Genomic DNA, 18017 nt, shown 5'->3' on the forward strand with positions numbered 1-18017 from the left:
CCGCCGCCGCCGCGCTAACCCCGCCTCCCCTTCCCCCTCTTGTCGCCCCGCGCGCAGGGCTTTCTCAGCCGCCGCCTCAAGGGCTCCATCAAGCGCACCAAGAGCCAGCCCAAGCTGGACCGCAACCACAGCTTCCGCCACATCCTGCCGGGGTTCCGGAGCGCCGCCGCCGCCGCCACCGCCTCCGCCGCCGCGGACAATGAGAGGTGAGCCCGCCGCCGCCGTCGTCGCCCCGGGATGCACCCCCGAGGGCGCGGGGACAAAGCGAGAGCCCGACCTGGGGCGCGCTGCTCGGCATAGGGGACCCCACGCCGTCGTCCGGGAACTTGTGGGGCCACCTCGGACTCGGGGACACGAGGGAGGACCCTTTCTCTCCCCCCAGAGTGAGGTGAGGAGAGGGTGCCCGAGGCGAGGTCGGGCGGGAAGTGCCCTCGCCGAGAAGTCCTGCCTCGCCTGGCCGAGGTGGGCATTGTTTCCCGGGCCGTGCAGTGCCGGGAGCCGGGGATGGAAGTGGCACCTCCACCCCCAGTATCCATCCCCCTGTCTCGGGAGCACCTGGGTATCCGATACAAAAGGCATTTGCGGCTGGGTTTTGCTGAGACCGGGCAGCGCCCAGCGTGGTGAGGGAAAGGAGGTGAACATCTGGAGGGGAGGAGCAGGGGGCTGGGCCGCTTCGGGGGCACATCTGCTCTAAGTAGGGCGCGTGCTCCGCTGGGGGCTGGGGCGAGCAGAGCGGGCAGTACCCAGGCCCTGAGCTCAGGGGCATAGCCTGAGGCTGGTGAAGAAGGGCCTCGTCCTTTCCAGTCTGGGTAGCTGCTTCCCTCACCTCTCCACTCCCAGGGGTGTCTCTGGCTCCCTGTTTTCTTCTCCTGGGCAAGCCGGGAGCAGGTGTGGAAATTCCAGGGGGAGGTGGCTTGTGGGGCAGAGGAGAGTAAGGAGGTGGTTCAGCCTGCCCGGAGTCTCTAGCAACAGAGCAGGCTTCAGCTCGCAAGGGCAAGCCATCCTGTCCGCGTGGGGGCACTGGGCAGACAGCCTCTCTGGGCCCAGGTCCTCCTCCGTGAGTGGTGCCAGCCACAGGCACCTTTCCACTTAGGCACAGGCACAGGGATGGATTCCGGTGCCAGTTAGAACGTGTCCCTGCCCAGCCAGTGGAGGTGAAAGAACAGGCAGGCACCAAGGAGCCTTTCAGAATTCAGCCCCCACATCTCAGGCCATTGGCATCTGCCTTCATAGGGCTGTGTTCGTGTGTATGATTGGCAAGTTGGCATTCCCTGTGGGGGTGACTATATAGGTAGCATGAAAATGTCTCACCCCTCCCCCTTGGTTCCAGCAGGCAGAGGAGTACAAGTTGTAGCCCAACTCCTGCCCAAGGTTGACTGACTGTTTAACTGATCTATAGCATCTTCCAGAGAGTAACCCTCCTGTCTCCCAGCAGAATCACTAGACCTTTAATTTCCATCAGCCCAGAGCTGCTTTCTAGTGCATCCCCACCAATGCCTGCAGCCGGCATCCTGCCCTAGTTGCCAAGCCTCACCCGAGGCAGGACCCTCAGCCTTTCTCTGATGGCCATGGTGCCCCAGGGGACGAGGCGTGCCCTGGCAGGAAGATGCAGCCAGGCCAGAGCTCAGCGCTGGGTGCAGCCACTACGTCTTTGAAAATCTTGCTTCCCATCTTTGTTATTGTCTGGGAGGCAGGCCACCCGGTTTGCTGCCTTTCTCCCTCCGCCCAGCCGGCCCCTGCCTCCGGCTCTCTCCCTTAGGAACATGCCCTTCTCGGCGCTTTCCCTGGCAGGGGTCAGGACCCTCTGCACCCACATGCGGGGGCTTGTGTACGTACCCTGTTTTGTGTGCATGTGGTGGTTGTCCGGGGATCAAGAGAGACAGCAGACAGGCTGGCCTCTGAGTGTGCCTGCCTTCCTGGGAGCAGGCGGCGTGCATGTCATGTTTACCTCCTTCCGACAGGAAGCCTGCATTGAGAAGCCGGCAACCCTGGCCGGAGGTCGGGGGATGGCCAAGATGACCTCGTGCAGGTCCTGACCAGCTTGGCCTCAGGTTGGCCTTGTCACATGCTGAAGGGGTGCAGAGTGGGGGTTGGGAGTGGAACTACAAGCCTATTTCTGGGAACGGTGGTAAACGGTAGCGGTTGGAGCAGAATGTCACTGGCAGTGGTATGGAATTGTCTTATTAATTTTCTATAAACAAAATCTGGCTCGGTGGCTTCTCTGGCACAGGAAGGGAGCCCAGATTTGCCATGGACAGGCAGAGATTGGGTTTGAAATCGCTCTACCCAGCCATGGAGCTAAAATATGCTTTACTAGGACTGGAGTCTCCGGCTTTGCTGCTTTGCTTAGGAATGGATTTGTTGGCTGCTGCTGGGATGGATGGGCAGATATTTCTCTCGGACAGTCCATGGAGTCATCCTATTTGGAGTTGAGTGAGTAAAACCGACTGGGGTGACCGCTTTACCCCCACCCCAAGCTCATGGTCAAACCTGGGTGAGTGGAGAGGTGCTTCCCCCTCCTCTGATGTGGTGTGGTTGTGCTGTTGAAGGCTGGGAGGGCAGAATGGGCTGCTTTTGGCTCGGCTCAGCAGCAGCGAGGAGAGGTTGAATCCTGGCCCCATGTGACCCCCCTGCCCCCTGGCTGCATGCCTCTGGCTGGGGAGGGAGGAAGTTCAGAGACACCAGCCTCAGTGAGTGGATGGGGACAGGGATGGGAAGGCGGTGGGGGCTTCTGGGTGTTGAGTGGGAGCCCTGGTTCCCTTGGCCTTCCCATGTAGATGAACAGCATGGGGCGCTCCGGGGCAACCACTTGAGTTCTGATTTTGGATTAATGTGTGTGTTTTATATGGCTCTTGAAGAGGCTTTGTTGCATGCTGTCTGCATGCTCTGCAAACTGCTGTGTTGGGGACGTTATTTTTGTGCTGGAATTCTCTCATGTGGAGGTTGGAAGCCAGTTTGTTCTGTGCTGGGATCTTTCGACTCCCTGGAAAGGAGTCTGCCTCAGGTGTGGGGACGTTGCACCTGGCTGGTTGTAAGGCTACGGTCAAGCCTGCCAGGGCTTGCTGGGCACACGGGGCTCTGGGGGCCAAGGGCTATGGGACAGGTTTGAGGTTTTGTACTTATTTTTTTGAAAATGGCCTTGGGGGAGGTTCCCAGCTGGTCTCCACAATCCATGGTCCCCTCAGACACTCATTTCTTCTTTGGAGGCTTTGTCAATAAGCACCAAGGACAGGCAATCATTTCTCCTGGATAGCAGAAATGAATGCTGCTCAGAGTGCTTGCCAGGTGAAAGGTGTGCTTGCAAAAGCATTTTCGTTCTGCAGGCTGGAAATGTTGCTGCTTCATTTACAGGGCTGTTTTAATGTTGGTGAAAGTGATATAGGATGTGGTGGTTTTGCCTTCCCAGAGGATAATTTCCAAGTCATTCATTTCTTTATTAATGTTCCTGAGGAGCTGGGAGGGTCAGCTGGCAACATTATGCTTTTCTCATCCCTTTTCTCTCCTGATACTGTTTCTGGGTGACTCTGGCCCTCCACACGCGCTGGGCACATGTCCTCTCTGGCTCTGTACCTGTCTCTAATGATCCCAGTAGTTACTCAAAGCCAGCTGTACCCTTTCCCATTCATTCCAGTTGGCCTGGTGCAGAGCTTAGCTTCTAAGTGTGAGCAGCTCAGGTGCAGGCAGGCAAGGCTGATAGGTGCAGAATTGGTGATCGATTACCCCTTCCAGGGAGTGTGCATGTGTTGTCTGGAACTCCCACACCTGAAAGTTACTAATGGTGGGATTTCGGGTGATGTAGGACTAGAGAGGGAGGTACTTGGAAGTTGGGGGTGGGGACCTCCAGGGACCCTCAGCCGATTACCCCTTCCAGGGAGTGTGCATGTGTTGTCTGGAACTCCCACACCTGAAAGTTACTAGTGGTGGGATTTCAGGTGATGTAGGACTAGAGAGGGAGGTACTTGGAAGTTGGGGGTGGGGACCTCCAGGGACCCTCAGCTGTCTCTGAGTAGGCAGGAGTCAATTCTGCCCTTTGGGGTGAGACAGTCCCTGGAGGAAGGAGAGAGAGGAAGCTTGATGAGGAACTGGGGAAATGGAGGTGAGGTCTGCTTTCTTGCTTCAGTTGCTGGCAGTAAGTTACAGGAGGGGCTGGACACCCAGGCCTGGTGTTTCTTGCCCTCGTTTTAGACAGGAAGGGCCTGGTCCTTCTCTGTCTTTCTTTGGGACTGGTCTGTCAAGCATTGTGATGTCGAGATGATAGTGCAGTTTAGACAATGGCTGGGGTAACAGGAAGTATGTGATCTTTGGATTTGAAGCCAGGCATTCCTGGGGCAAGTCACTTAGCCTTTCTGAGCCTCAGTTTGTACATCTGCAAAATGGGCATGATGCTAATAATGTTGGAGACATTAATATTAATACATTCAGCACGTGGTAATAGACAGTGTCTTGCACATTTCTTTTTTTTTTTTTTTTTTTTTTTTTTTTTTTTTTTGTCTTTTTCCGTGTCCGGCAATGGATCGCAACCCTCAGTGTTGCCCCCGTACTATCTTGCACATTTCTTAAACGTTTCTAAAATTTTGTTAAATAAGTAATAATATGTGAAAGAGGCTAGACTAACGTGTTGTAGCTTTTCAGTAAGTGTTAGTTAATATTAGCCGGAATAAGTCACTTCATCTTTGTAAGCCTCAGTTTTCTCATCTGCAATGTGGGAATAATACCAAACAATCATGCAGTGTCATTCTGAGGTTCAAGAGAGGTAATAGATGTTGCTGTGCCTGGTAAGATGAATTGAGTTATAAAGAGGATTATTATTACCTTGAACACATGAAGTAGTCAAGCCAAGTGACCCTTGTTCCTGACTGAAAAAGCAAATCTCTTCTATATGTGTTTTAAAAGTCTATTTTAAAAGTTCATTGTTTCATCTTATGTTTGGGCCATACTTGTTTTTAATCATTTAGACATTTAGGTTATGTCTAGTTTTTCTTTATTAAAAATGATGCTGGGATTTTAATCTTAAATATTCATCTTTGTCTACTGTTTTAGTTCGTTTTGTGTTGCTATAACAGAAATACCTGAGACTGGGTAATTTATAAAGGAAAGAGGTTTATTTGGCTTACGATTCTGGGACAGCTGCATCTGGCACTGGCCTCAGGCTGCTTCTACTCATGGCGGAAAGTGACAGGCAGCCAGTCAGTATGAGCAGATCACATGGCGAGAGGAAGCAAGAGAGAGAGAGAGGAGGTGCCAGGGTCCTGTATACAACAAGCTTTCACGGGAACTAATAGAGCAAGAACTCACTACCCCTCCTCCCCCAGGGAGAGCATTAATCCATTCAAGAGGGATCAGCCCCCATGACTCAATCAGTTTCCAACGCTGCCACATTGGGGATCAAATTTCCACATGAGTTTTGGAGGGGAGAACACATCCAAACTCCATCATCTACATCTCTGATTTTTCCTGTAGGATACAGTTATAGAAATGAAACTACTAGGTCAAAGAATATGAACAGTTTGAGGTTTTTATAAAAATGCCCCCATTGAAAGCCTGTGATAATTTACACTCCCCTGGTGATTTTTGAGAACGCTCACCCTTCAAAACATTGGATGTCATCATTAAGACTATTTTGGATAGTCATTTCTTTGTTATTTGCATTTATTTGCTTGTTAGTGATTGAATATTGTTTTCTTGAGTTTAAAGCCCAGTGTTGCTGCTTTGGGGACACTTGTCTCTTCCTGTCCTCAAGCCTCTTACAGGATTTTTGGTTGCCCTGTTTGGCCTTCCTCAGCTTCTAGAGGCCTCACGTAGGTGGATCTTCCATGTTAAATCCTACACGTTAAATGTGCCTCTCCCTTCCAAGAGGTGTGACGGGGAGTTCATTAATTATCTGCAAAGAAGGCTCACCTGGCTTCCCCTCCCCTCCTTCCCCTCCACTGCGTAAGGGAATCAGATTTAAATCTTAATCTGATAATTATCATAAGGAGGCCTTGTTTTTACACAGCACTTTGAGTGGTCTTTCTCCCCTAGGGTAGGTGGGCAGTGAAGGGGCTGTTAGATCCAGGGAAACTGAGGTACACAGTCAAAAGCATGGAGTTTGGACTGACATGGAAACCACTCTTTATAAGCAGTTCCCTTCTTGGCTATAGCATTATACTTGGAGCCATGGGCACCTTTGGGGGCAGGGTTGACCGGAGCCACATACATGAGCACATGATCCTGAGCCTTATGTCCAGAGAGGGAGGGAAAAGCCATAGAACACGACCTGGATGTATAGAAGAACCAATTTATTTTTTGCTTTTCATTTTTATTGCCCTCCTTTTAGATCTGCAGCTCCCTCGTGTGCCTTCCAAAGATCCAAGCTGGGCAATATTTTTAGGAATGGTGGAAATTAGCCAGTGAGAATGTTATCAGCCCGAGGCTGGGGTTTCAAAGGTTGGAGAAGCCCTACCTTGTATGAGCACATGTGTGTCTGGGTACATGTTTTTGTATATCTTGCCAAGTATGCACCTGTCCTCATGAAGGTGTGTGTATGTCATATGTAAATGTCTTTGTACATGTCTGTGCATTTTAAATGAATTAGTATATGTGAGGCACTTGGAGCAGTGCCTAGCACGCCATGTTGGGTTGGACCACATGAAATAGCTGTTTTTGTAGGTTTTGCAACAGGCAGTTGCATATGGTTCAGTCTAATAAATGCTCAATAGGTGTTGACTACCATTTTATTGTGTGTTTTCTCCTTGTATGTTTATCTACCAGAGAGAGAGAGAGAGAGAGAGAGAGAGAGTGTGTGTGTGTGTGTGTGTGTGTTTACACATACCCAGTTGTGCCTGTATAACCTATAGTGTGTTTAGTTTGAGCATTCACATATGCATACTTATGTGCGTGTATGCAGTTTCTGTCTGGGTGTGCTGGCTGGTTTTGTGAACAGACTGTCCGCCTTCTTGGGAGAACTTCCTGGACAGCAGCCCTCTGACTCCACTCACCTTCAGGTACCAGGTCTGAGGGTTGCCCTGGGACCTCTTCCGTTCTCCCCAGTAGCCCTGCCTATTTCCAGACCACGTGTCTGAGGATATGCAAATCAATTCTCTAATGGAATTCCTTAGCAAAATATTACTTGGACCAGAAAGTTAATTACCAGGCTCTAATTAATGGCTATTTTAGAAGGCCACAGAAGAAAACTGGAGGAGATGATAGGGAAACAGAAAAGGCCAGAAGGAAAAACATCCAGCTCCCCTGGCCAGCTTGGTGACTCCCTCCCAGGGGGGCAGGGCATTCTTAGCTTCTCCTCTGCCCTGAGCTGCCATCCCACTCCTCCGTGGTGACTGGAAAGCACCCCTTGAATGAAGCGCCTCTGGTGGTCTAGTCTCTGGCTGTCAGCATCCATCTGTGAGGAGCAGCCTGGACAGCAGCCAGCCTGGGGGCGGGTGTGTGCTAGATGTGGGTGGCAAGCGTGGACAGAGGTGAGGCTGTACCGGCCTCAGAGCAGCTGGTGACATGCTCAGGGCCTGGATTAGGGGAAGGACAGTCGTTTGCCACTCTCCCTTGAAACTAACCCTTTTCCTATCCCTCCAGGGGCCTTTGCTATGGGGGGTTGGGGGGATGGGGATTCTCTCCCTTCCCCACCATCCAGAGCCTGGGAGCCTGAGGCAGTTTCCTACAGGGGCCCCACCCCCAACTCTCTGCTCCTGCAGTGCTCAGTGTGGGGTTGCCTGTGGCCTGGGTGTGAATTGAGACCTTGCTTGCACACCCCTTTTTTGGGCTCTTTGTCAGACCCTGCCGTCTATTCTGTGTCTGACTATGGGCAAGCCACGGTTGCTGTCTGCTCCCCTTTCCGCTTCCATTAGGAGAGAGGGTCATGCCTGCCTGCTGACCTCACAGGACAGGCTGGAAGCTCAGGGGAGATTATTGTGGTGGAAATGGCATGGAAGTTTCTCCTCCCAGCTGGGATGCGCCTGTGTCACCATCCCTTCCTGAGGTAGAGGGCATCTCTGTCCTCTGTGGCTGCCCACCCTTGTGTATATAGGCTGCACCGTGTGCCTCCTGGCCATGCACACATAAGAACCTTCCTTGGCATTTGGATAGCAAGTCCTTGTGGAAGCCACCAGTTGTGCACCAGGTGTCCCTTGTGCCAGGTGGGTGGTGGGGTGGGAACCCAGGGAAGAGGATCCATCCCCACCTGCAAGGGTCCCTGGCACCCTGCCTGGGAATTCCCTGGGCATTCCTGGGGGAGGGTAAGAGGTGACCCCAAGGCTGGAGGTCAAGCCTGGTCCCAGGGGCATGCCAGAAATAGGACCTCCCCTCCTGTCCCACCTCTGCTCTCTCAGGAGGCCTGCATGCTCCTGATTCCTGGGCTTGTCCCCTCAGCTGATGATAGTGCCTGGGTGGTGGGCTGGTGGAGGCACTAACAGCACTTTGTGCCCTCCACAGAGGGTTTGGCAGTGAATAACTGAATATGCTTAAGTTTTCTAAGAGGGATGGACCAGTGAGCAACCTCAAGGCCCTGCTCCTTAGAGGTTCCCCCAAAGGCAGCTGAGTAGGTGCCACCTCCACCCTTCTGCTGCCCCTCCCACTGCCCCTATACCTTGACTGCTAGGGCCAGGCTGGGGCAGAGAGAGTGCAGGAACTTGGCTCCTGGGCCTGGCTTTACTGCACCTGGCTTTACCACTAACTTAGTGTTGGAAAAGCCACTGGAGCTCTCTGAGTTCAGCTTCCCCATCTCCCAGGTGGTGCTAATGGTTGGCATTTCCCTGCATCATGTGCTCTGTGGGGGGAGTTAGTACTTGGCACAGTGACCTCCCCACTTCTCTTTTCCAGTGGGCAGTCCCCACTGGGGAGCTGAGGGGCGCTCCAGCCCCTGTCCCAGCTGGTTCTGGCCACCCCCTAGTTAACCCCTGGACCATCCCCATTTGCCTGTCACCCTGACCTTTCTCCAACAAGCAGGGCCCTTGTTTGCAGGCCCAGCCTGATTGTAAAAGAGCACATTGGGCAGAGATATAGATGACACCAGGGTGGCAGGGGTCCTAATTTGATGCGACGTTGTAGTGGGGAGTTTTCATACCGAGGACAATGAATTAGTGTAGTGTCTCCCTGTGCCCACTGACGGAGGGGAAGTTAATTTCATGCTCTGTCTTTTTGACATTCATAATCAGAGCGTTGTATTGCATTTGCAGTTAGCACGTGAAGGATGTGTGAGCCTCAACAATTATTGTTTCTGGCTGGGGAGGAGATTGATTAATAGATTGTTCCCAGCCTCACCTCCTCCGCTCCTTATTCCCCTTTGTGCTTTCTTTTCTCTCTTACCAACTTCCCCAGATTTCATCAGGAAACTCAGCCCCAGGATTGGCTGTGACTAAAGCCCCACTCTTGTCTTAGAAGCCCAGGGCAAGGGAGGACCCTTAGGAGGTGGAATTGCCAGGGACACCTAATAAAATGCAGATTCTTGGTCCCCACCCCAGATCTTCTGAATTAGACTCTCTGGGTGGGGTAATTGTGTTTCCCCAAAGTGTGAGAACCATTGCCCAAAGTTAGCCCCTTTTGCAGAGGGGCAGGAATCATGCCCCAGATGTGTGCCAGTGACTGGCCACAGCATTCCCCATTTTGCAGATGTAGGAGCTGAAACCCAGTGTGTGAATGGCACAGAGGCACACACTGCGGGACACCCCGTGCCCAGGCAGTCCATTCCCTGGCTCATTCCTGCATTGCATCAATAGCATGCTGTGCCTTTTCTTTTTAAGGTGTGATGCCTTTTGAAATAAACCCTCCCGCTCCTCGGAGGAGTATCAGTAGCCCTCTCTTGTGCGTGCACCAGGCTCCCACTATAAAAAGCCCTGGGTCTCCTGAGGGTGCTTGGAGCAGTTAGGCATTTACGACTGTGATCTGCATTTTACAGGTGTGGTGGGTGAGGCTCAGAGAGGTGAAGGGGCAGAACTGGAGTTGGAACTGTTTCCTAACTCCAGGTCCAGTGCTCAGCCTGCCTGTGCCACCATGGCCCACTCCTCTTACCATCTCCCTGGTTACAGGTAGGGAAATGGAGGTTCAGAGAAGTGTAGTCGCTTATAAGCGCATGGCAGTAGTGCAACTCAAGCCCGGGTCCACTGAGTGAAAGCCCATAGGACAGGATTAGCCAACATTTCAGGGTTGGACCAGATGCCCTTGGCTTCTGCCTGGGAGTGGAGGTCTTTCAGCACAGCTTGGAGCGTCCCAGCACGGGAATGAGAGTGTCTGTCCGTGAAGACACCAGGCCAGGCAGGGTGGGCTGCTCTCAACTGAGGAGGCCAGGCACTTGCTAGGGTCGTGGGGAAAGAATGAGGGTGGTAGGGGTGGGGGATCTGGGCCTATGAGGTATGGAGCTGGAATTTGAACCCACAGCTGCCTTGCTGCAAGCCCCATCTGCTGCACTGCTCATTGCTGAGGAGGTTAACAGCAAGTGTGCCTGAGCTGGTCTCCCAGAGCTGGTCCAAGGCCCAGCTCCACCAACTGCTTCCCTGCGAGCCTCAGAATTCCTGTCTCAGTAAAGCAAAAACAAAACAGAAACTACTGTTTCATGGCCTGGGATTCCCAGAGGGAAGGAAAGCAGGCTGGTAGGGGCGGTGTGGGAAGTCCTTCCTGGGCTTCGGTTCACTGCACCCAGGTCATGAAGCCCCTGGAGCTGTTGTGGAATGGAGCTATCATGGTGGGGTGGGACAAAAGTGGCTTTCATCTTACTCTTCATGGCCAGCTTCTCCTGGTGCCAGGATAGCAGCATCACCCATGGCTCTCGAGAGGCCTCTCAGGATGAGCGAGGCTCTGCGCCTGGTGCTTCCTCTTGCATTTTCTCATTTCATGCTTAGCAGCACTCTGGAGGATAGGTGCTGTAACTATCCCCACTGTACAAATAGAGCACTGAGTGTCAGAGAGTCTGAGCAACTTGCCCAAGTCCTACAGCTCATAAGTGGCAGACCTGGGATTCAAACCCAGGTGGCCTGGCTTTACAGTAGAAAGCCCCCGCCATCAACTGATATTCTCCGTCGTCTCTGCTCATGCACTCTGTTTCACATATCACATGTTCTGTCAATACTGCCATAAGTAAACTTCCTACTGTTTATGAAGCGTCTGTGTCAGGCCTTATGTGTCATACAGACGTCTTCTCTGATCCTCTCGATACTCTCCTTTTATCCTCCCCCATTTTACAGGTGAGGAAACTGACCTCAGAGGTAAAATCGCTTATCCTGGACTAGCCCCATGATGGATTTAGAATCCAGATCTGTTTGGATCCCAAGCCAGAGGCCTCTCTAGTATACGAGCTGACATGACTGAGCACCTCCTGCGGGCCAGGCCCCATTCTCAGCACTTCACCCTCACAACAGCTCATGAGGTATGTGCTGCTGTTATTTCTGGAGAACAGCCGAGGAAACGTGAGGTGTGCAGCTGGGAATGGCAGAGCTAGTATTTAAACCCAAGCAGTCTGGCTCCCAAGTCTGTTCTCTCAACCACTGCACAGTACTGCCCTCTCCTTATTTTATACATGTGGAAATTGAGGTTCCGAAAGGTGGAAGGCCCTCACTGTGAGGTGGACAGCAGGAGGGCAGAGACGGGATTTGCACCCCGGCCTTTCGGGTGTTTTGCTGTCTCCCACATGAGAGAACAAGGCAGCCACCAGGGGGCTTTGGGAGTTCCCAAGGGCACCAAGGGTTCTGCAGGAGGCTATGTGGGTGGCAGTGGAGACGGACCTCAGAGTATGGGGTCCCCAGGATGTGACTGCCCGCCGCCTTTTGCAGCTCATCAGTTATTCTTGAGTGGCTTTCTCTGTGGGCTCCCCCCAGGGCTCTGGGCTCCCACATCTCTGTTCCTCACGACAGAGCTGATGAGCCGTGGCTGCGTTTGGATCTGCTGGTTTGTGATGTGGATGAGGTGGGGCTGGTGGAAGAACAGGTCGTGGCTAGGGTAGCTGGCCTTCCACAGCACTTCCCTCCCTCCCAGGTCAGAATGCAGAGGTGACTGTCTTCACTGCCCAGGGCTGGGTTGAGGGGTGGGGGAGGGGTAGCAAGCCACGCGTGATGAGGGGCTAGGACTCCCTGGCCAGCCTTTGGATCTGTGGGAAGGTGGGTGAGTCTGGCGCTGAGACCTCCAGCCACCTAGGGCTCTACTGCAGCAGACTTGGTGAGGGGGTTGCTGACTGCTACAGGCCATGCTCCCTGGGTGACATAGCCCTCTGTGGACTGGATGTGGTATGGGGTGGGGGCAGTGTCATGGCCAGACGTTCTGCCAAGAGCCCCCATCTAGGCTGCCGGAGGTGGTCTTGTCTAGTTGCCCTAGGATCTTGAAGTCTGTCATTTTGGTGATGGTGTCATGAGAATAGAAAACCTACTCCAAGGAGTTTCAGACAAGGGATTATGGAGCTGGCAAGGATCTTAGTGAGACTGATAGTCTCTCCAAACCAGGGGTGCTCTTGAAAGGTCTTGCGCTCTTCTCTACCTCCCCCCAGTCATTGTCCAAAGTTCCTGTAGGAGTGTTTCCCAAACTGGGTTCCGCAGAACACCACATTCTTCCAGATGTGAATGAGTGTTGAGGGAATTCTGTAGTCTCAAACTGGTCAAGGAAGCAATCTGTCTAGAATTTCTAACTCAGTTCCAGAGGTTCCTAGAGGTGAGACTAGACGTTTTACTCCAAAGGAATTGTGTGTTCAAATAAATTTTGCATTTTCACTCTAAGGTAATCATTTCTGATCTAGGAGGTTAAAGGCCCCGAGAGGTCCTGCAGTAAAGAAACCAGTTTGCGCTTTGTTTAACACAGGGTTCCCCCCCCCCCCACCTCAGGAGCAGCTCTTAGCATCTGTGGAGCAGTAGTGTTCTGTAGAACATTATTTGGTAAACATGAGTTTGCGACGATGTTACCTCTCCTCAGAAGCATATTTTTTAAGAGGAAACTTTGGAAGTATTCCCTGCCTTCTGGACCTACAGGAGTTGGCCTTGATTGATGATGTTGCTGGCTCAGCAAAAGGTAATGGTGACGTTTTTTTGGAAAAAGGTATCCCAGGTCCTCAGAATTGTTTCTCAAAGCAGCTCCTGCTCTCATGTGTGTGTGATGGGGACTAGTCTGGGCCCAGGGTGTGGGGGATTTATTCCCCTCTTTGTGGGCTGGGTGTCTCCCTTGTACCCAGCAGCTTGGGCTATGGGCCTCCCTACCTCCCTCCCAACTCACTCCGCAGAAGGCAGGAGTCCGGCAGAGCCTGCCCACAGATTTGCATAATTGCACCATCCTCTGAATAATTAATAAAGCTCTGTCCTTGCTGGGAGCAAAGTCTGCACCATTATGGATGGGTTTGCCATGGATGGGTTTGCCGGAGCTATTCCAGGGGAGCCAGTGGTTCCCGGACTCCTCTGCCTTTCCTGGCATGGAGCCCCCCAGAGAGAGGAGAGGGCACTGGGGTGGGCGGTAGGGGGCACTGTTGTGTCCACGTGGCTCCTGCAGTTTCAAAAGGGCAGGGTGGTAGTGCATGCTGCTTCCTTCTAGGATCCACACATGGGGTCTCTAGCACACAGGTAGTTGGGATTCTGTATTCCCTCTGCTTTCTGTGGTCCCACAGACTCTTTTTCTCTGAAGTGTGATCAGCTGTTTAGGGGATGTGGCCTCCTTTTCTGGTAGCTGGAAGGGGGCAATGCTCACCCAGAGGTTAAGAGCAGTGAGCGTGAGTTTTCAGGCATGAGCAGGGGAGGGGGAGATGTTTCTGCTTCGGGGCCTTGTTTTTATTCAATCCCTCCAGGTTTCTGGGCTTGTAAAGGTCAAGGGTAGCCTGGGAGTGATCCTATTTGAGAGTTTTAAGTCCCTTTTCATGGTGTTTCATTGAAGTGAATTTTCTTTCTGGAACATGATCTTGCTTTCCCATCATGCTAGAAGGGGGGTTTGAGAGGTGGGTCTGACCTTAACATGTAGTTGACATTGGGGAAAGGCCTACAGTTGCTGTAAGCCAGGGATGCTCTTTTTTTTTTTTTTTTTTTTTTTTTTTTTCTCTTTTGGCGGCTTGCCAGTAAGGTGATCCAAACTCTTGACCTTGGTATTATCAGCACCAGGCTCTAACCAAGTGAGCTAATGGTCCAGCCCCAGGAGTGCTCTTGAGAGGTCTTTCTCATCCCTACCTCCCCCAGTCATTGTCCAAAGCACTTATAGGAACATTTCTCAAACTGGGTTCCACAGAACACCATTTTCTTCTTGTAGATGTTAATGGGCACTTGGAATGAGAGAATTCCATAGTCCAGACAGATCGGGGAAGCATCCAGTGAACCAAAGTGAGTTTCTTCAGTGCATTTCTTGAAGGTTTTAATGTGCTGATGTGAGCTTCTTGAGTCTACAAGAGGAAATACAGGATGCTCTGCTTCTCATCCACACTGCCCGTCCAGAGTCTGTGCTTTTCCCGTGATGGGGAGCTCTTTCCACCTGCAGCAGCCCATGCCATTGCTGGACAGCGCCACCTCAGGGAAACTCCCCTTTGTTGAGCTTTCCTAGCTAATATTTCTGTGGCACTTTATCATTTACCACTTGGCTCTGACACCAGCCAGGGACATGGCAGGACAGGGATTATTCCATTTTATAGATAAAGTAACTGAGGCCCAGAGAGGGTAATTATCTCACCCAGAGACACCTGGACCCATGTATTTAAACCCAGGTCTGCCAGTGGGACCTTCAGCTCTTTCCCCTTGGCCATTAAGAAACCATTTGCTCCCTAAATACATGTCAGAATGTTAGCTGAGGTGGGGCCTTGGGAACCTGCTGCTCTTCCAGCCCCCTTCCCAATTTGCTTGGAGTGAGTGTCTAGGGGTTGGAGGTGAGAGGTAAGCTAGAGCCTTGTTTAATAGTTTTCCAGCTATAGGGCCTAGCTTTGGAGCCATACATAGAGATGGGCATAAAACTGCCAGATGTCTTGATTATCAAACCATTCCCGTGTCTCTTGCCCTTTTCCTTCTCTTGCCCCCTTTTTATAGGGTGAGGATGTTTGAGGTGCTCCAAGAGCTGGGTGGGCACTTGTCTTGAGCTGGTGGCAGTGGTGGTGTAGGGGGCAGAGGAGCAGGGAGAGGAGGGTCCAGTTGGCTTGTCTTTTTCCAGGCCTTTCCAAGAGTCACTGGCCAAGCCTGGGGGATGGCCAGGGTAACCTGGGATGAGCCTGTTCATAGCAGCTAGGCTTAGAGGCTTTACTGAGGCTGAGGCATGATCTTTTTCCAGGCCTTTCCAAGAGTCACTGGCCAAGCCTGGGGGATGGCCAGGGTAACCTGGGGTGAGCCTGTTCATAGCAGCTAGGCTTAGAGGCTTTACTGAGGCTGAGGCATGACTTCAGGACTTGGGTCAACTGTTTTATATCTCAGGAGTCTCCTTGGGTCACACCATACACCATGAAAGGGACAGCATTGCCCCAGGTGGCACTTCCATCACAGTCCCACAGAGAACAAGCCACACAGGAGCTCCCTGATGAACAGAATTCTGCTCTGCATACACACAGACCTAGCTCTGGATCTGACTCCCTAACTTCCTGTGTGATCTGGGATAAGTCACCTGATCTCTCAACCTCTGTTTCCTAATCTTTAAAATAGGCATAATCATAGTGATTTCCTCCTATGTTTCTGAGGTTTACATGGGTCCTCTGTGTCATGTAACAATTTGATACTGTCATCCTCTTATCACACACACATACATTTGCACACATCATGCTTCTAGGCTTCCGTTTGAGACCCCAGAATCCTGTCAGCAGATTCAGCTCAGTACTCCCAGGGTCCACCCCATCATTTAGCAAGAGATGGCCCCAGACAGGCATGAAATGATGTTTGTGTTGACATTTCTCCCACTTAGAAAATCAATATTGTGTGGTCTGCCTAATTGCTCTGTTGCTGCTAAATGAGTCATTATGGAGGGAAAATAGAAAATGCATTGTGAGATTAATGGGAGAAAATAGTTGGCAAATGACTTTGGTTTGCTTCCGAAACTCTGAGAAGGTGTTACTATAAGAAATCTGGAGAGCCAGGCAAGGCCGAATCCCAGGCAGCAGAAGACAGGCAGCTCTTGGCGCTGTGGGCTCCAGAGGTGCTGGATGGTCTGGGAGAACCCTTTTAGGGTGGGGCACCATTTTGAATACTATAGGGACTGGATTCAGGAGCTACTGAGTGGTCAAGTCAGGATCCAGTGATGGGACAGGAGCTCTGCTGGCCTGGTCCTGAGGGCAAGGTATATTGTTCAGTTAGAGTCAGGCATGGAGCTAGGCTGGGGGGATGCTATGGTGAGTAGCCTGGTGGAGGGGACAGGCTGGAATGAAAGTGTCCTCTGGGTAAGTGTGTGATTGCAGTAGAGGCATGTGTCCTGAAGGCAGTGAGAGCCCAGATCTGGAGAGTTTGATCTGGTGGGGGTGGTGGGGTTGGCTTCCCCGAGTCAGCTGAGCTCTCAGGGAAGAGCCTTCTGGGTGGGTGGAAGAACTTGTGCAGACCTAGTGGGTCTCAGTAGCGAGGGGCTGAAAAGAGGAGCTGTGTAGCCCTAAACCTCAGGCAATCCTAAGAAATGGAGACTTCCCATTTTACAAGTGAAGAAACCAAGGCTGAAGATAGTTAAGATACTTGCCCAAAGTCAGATAACCCATAAATGGCAGAGTCCAGATTTGAACCTGGGCCTGTGTAACCCCAAGCCAAGGGGCATGCCCACCTGCTTCAGGGAGCTGAACTTGGACCTCACTTCTGCAGGGCAGGAGGCCACATGGTGGCTGCCTGAGAATCTTCTGAGCTATAGGGGTTATGACTCCAGAAAGGGGTCCTCAACAGCCTAAACAGCCCTAAAGCTAGATCTCTCTGCCTTATTGCTTCCTCTGAATGGCAACATGATGTGTATAGTTTTCTGATGATCAAAACGTCAAGTCAACTAATGACCCCTCTTTGAAAACACTCTGTAAATAACACACTTCTCTCCCCATGAAGTGGGTTGATTTATTCCTTGCTATTAATCCCAGCTGGACTGTTTTCAGGTGGAGCCTACCAGTTGCTTGCAGAGGTGGGGTGGAAGCATGGTCAACTGAAGGTGCTTGAGAACCCGTGGGCTCCCCGGGAATTTAGAAGAGGTGTCAGCGGATGGGTAGAGTTTAAGCATTGCCTGTGGGCACTAGGAAGGAGGCATTGGGGAGCATCAGAGGTCACCCCATCTTTTCTTGGTTTCTGGATATAGCTGAGCATCATAGTGTCATGGGAACCTGGTGAAAAAAATTCCAGAGCCTCACCCTGGGAGGGTCATATTCACAGGTTTAAGGTTGGCCCTGGAATCTGTATTCATGACAATCCCCCAGATGATTCTGAGACGCACTCAAATATTGACATCCCCAGCTAGTAGTTCTGGATTCTCCCCTCTTTGGGAGGGTCCCATGCCTCTGAGGGATGGTGGTGGGGGGGGTGCTTTGATTTTCCTGGGCTATTCAGTTATAGGCTGCAGAATAACCCAGAGGCTGGGTATACCACTGCCTGCTCCTAGCTCATGGGGCCAGGCCTCACTGAGCTCCTAGGGACACTGGTAGGGCAGGGCCAGGTGGACAGCTGAGCCCCAGATGAGACAGGAACTCGGCCTGTGATACTTTGCTACTGCTGTTGGCTGGAAGCCTCGTTTCAGCCCCAAAATCAGGTCTGATTGGCTGTTCTCTGCCCCTTGCCAGATATAAGCTGCAGCCCTCTCTGGCTAGAGGCTGTTTATGTGGGCTGATTGAAGGACTGTTTGTCCTGCTTAGATTCCATTTCCAAAAGAATTCTGTATAGTTCTTCAAATAAATAGCAGGACATCTCCTGTGAGGTTCCAGGCAGGTCTGAGACTGGCCCTGAGGGCATAGAGGGGATCCAGCCCTGTCCCAGCACCCCCACCCTGTGTCCTGCCAGAGAGAGACACCAATGGCCTCTTGAAGGTGGTGCCCAGAGGTCTGCTTTCTGCTCTTGCCCCTACCCCCCAGAGCCAGTGCCCTCCCCAGAGAGAAAGCCAGGCAGGCAGGACCCACTCAGGTGGTTTTTCAGAATCACCGTAGCAGCTCTGACTCTGGG

At 52.0% G+C, this 18017-nt stretch overlaps 1 protein-coding gene across 6 annotated transcripts in view; it reads left to right on the plus strand.

Moving 5' to 3' along the window:
- DAB2IP (DAB2 interacting protein) overlaps nucleotides 1–18017 on the plus strand; it is a 105664-nt gene that overhangs the window by 20188 nt on the left and 67459 nt on the right. For 5 of the 6 annotated variants that reach the window (XM_008579338.1, XM_008579332.1, XM_008579334.1 and 2 more), the window contains exon 2: nucleotides 58–206. In XM_008579338.1, coding sequence (XP_008577560.1) covers nucleotides 58–206 — 149 coding nt within the window. Of the gene's footprint in view, nucleotides 1–57; nucleotides 207–11165; nucleotides 11348–18017 lie in introns of those variants that run through there. The other variant, XM_008579335.1, reaches the window with a different exon arrangement.

Source organism: Galeopterus variegatus, unplaced genomic scaffold (genome assembly GCF_000696425.1).
Source record: "Galeopterus variegatus unplaced genomic scaffold, G_variegatus-3.0.2 Scaffold1859, whole genome shotgun sequence".
Taxonomy (NCBI): domain Eukaryota; kingdom Metazoa; phylum Chordata; class Mammalia; order Dermoptera; family Cynocephalidae; genus Galeopterus; species Galeopterus variegatus.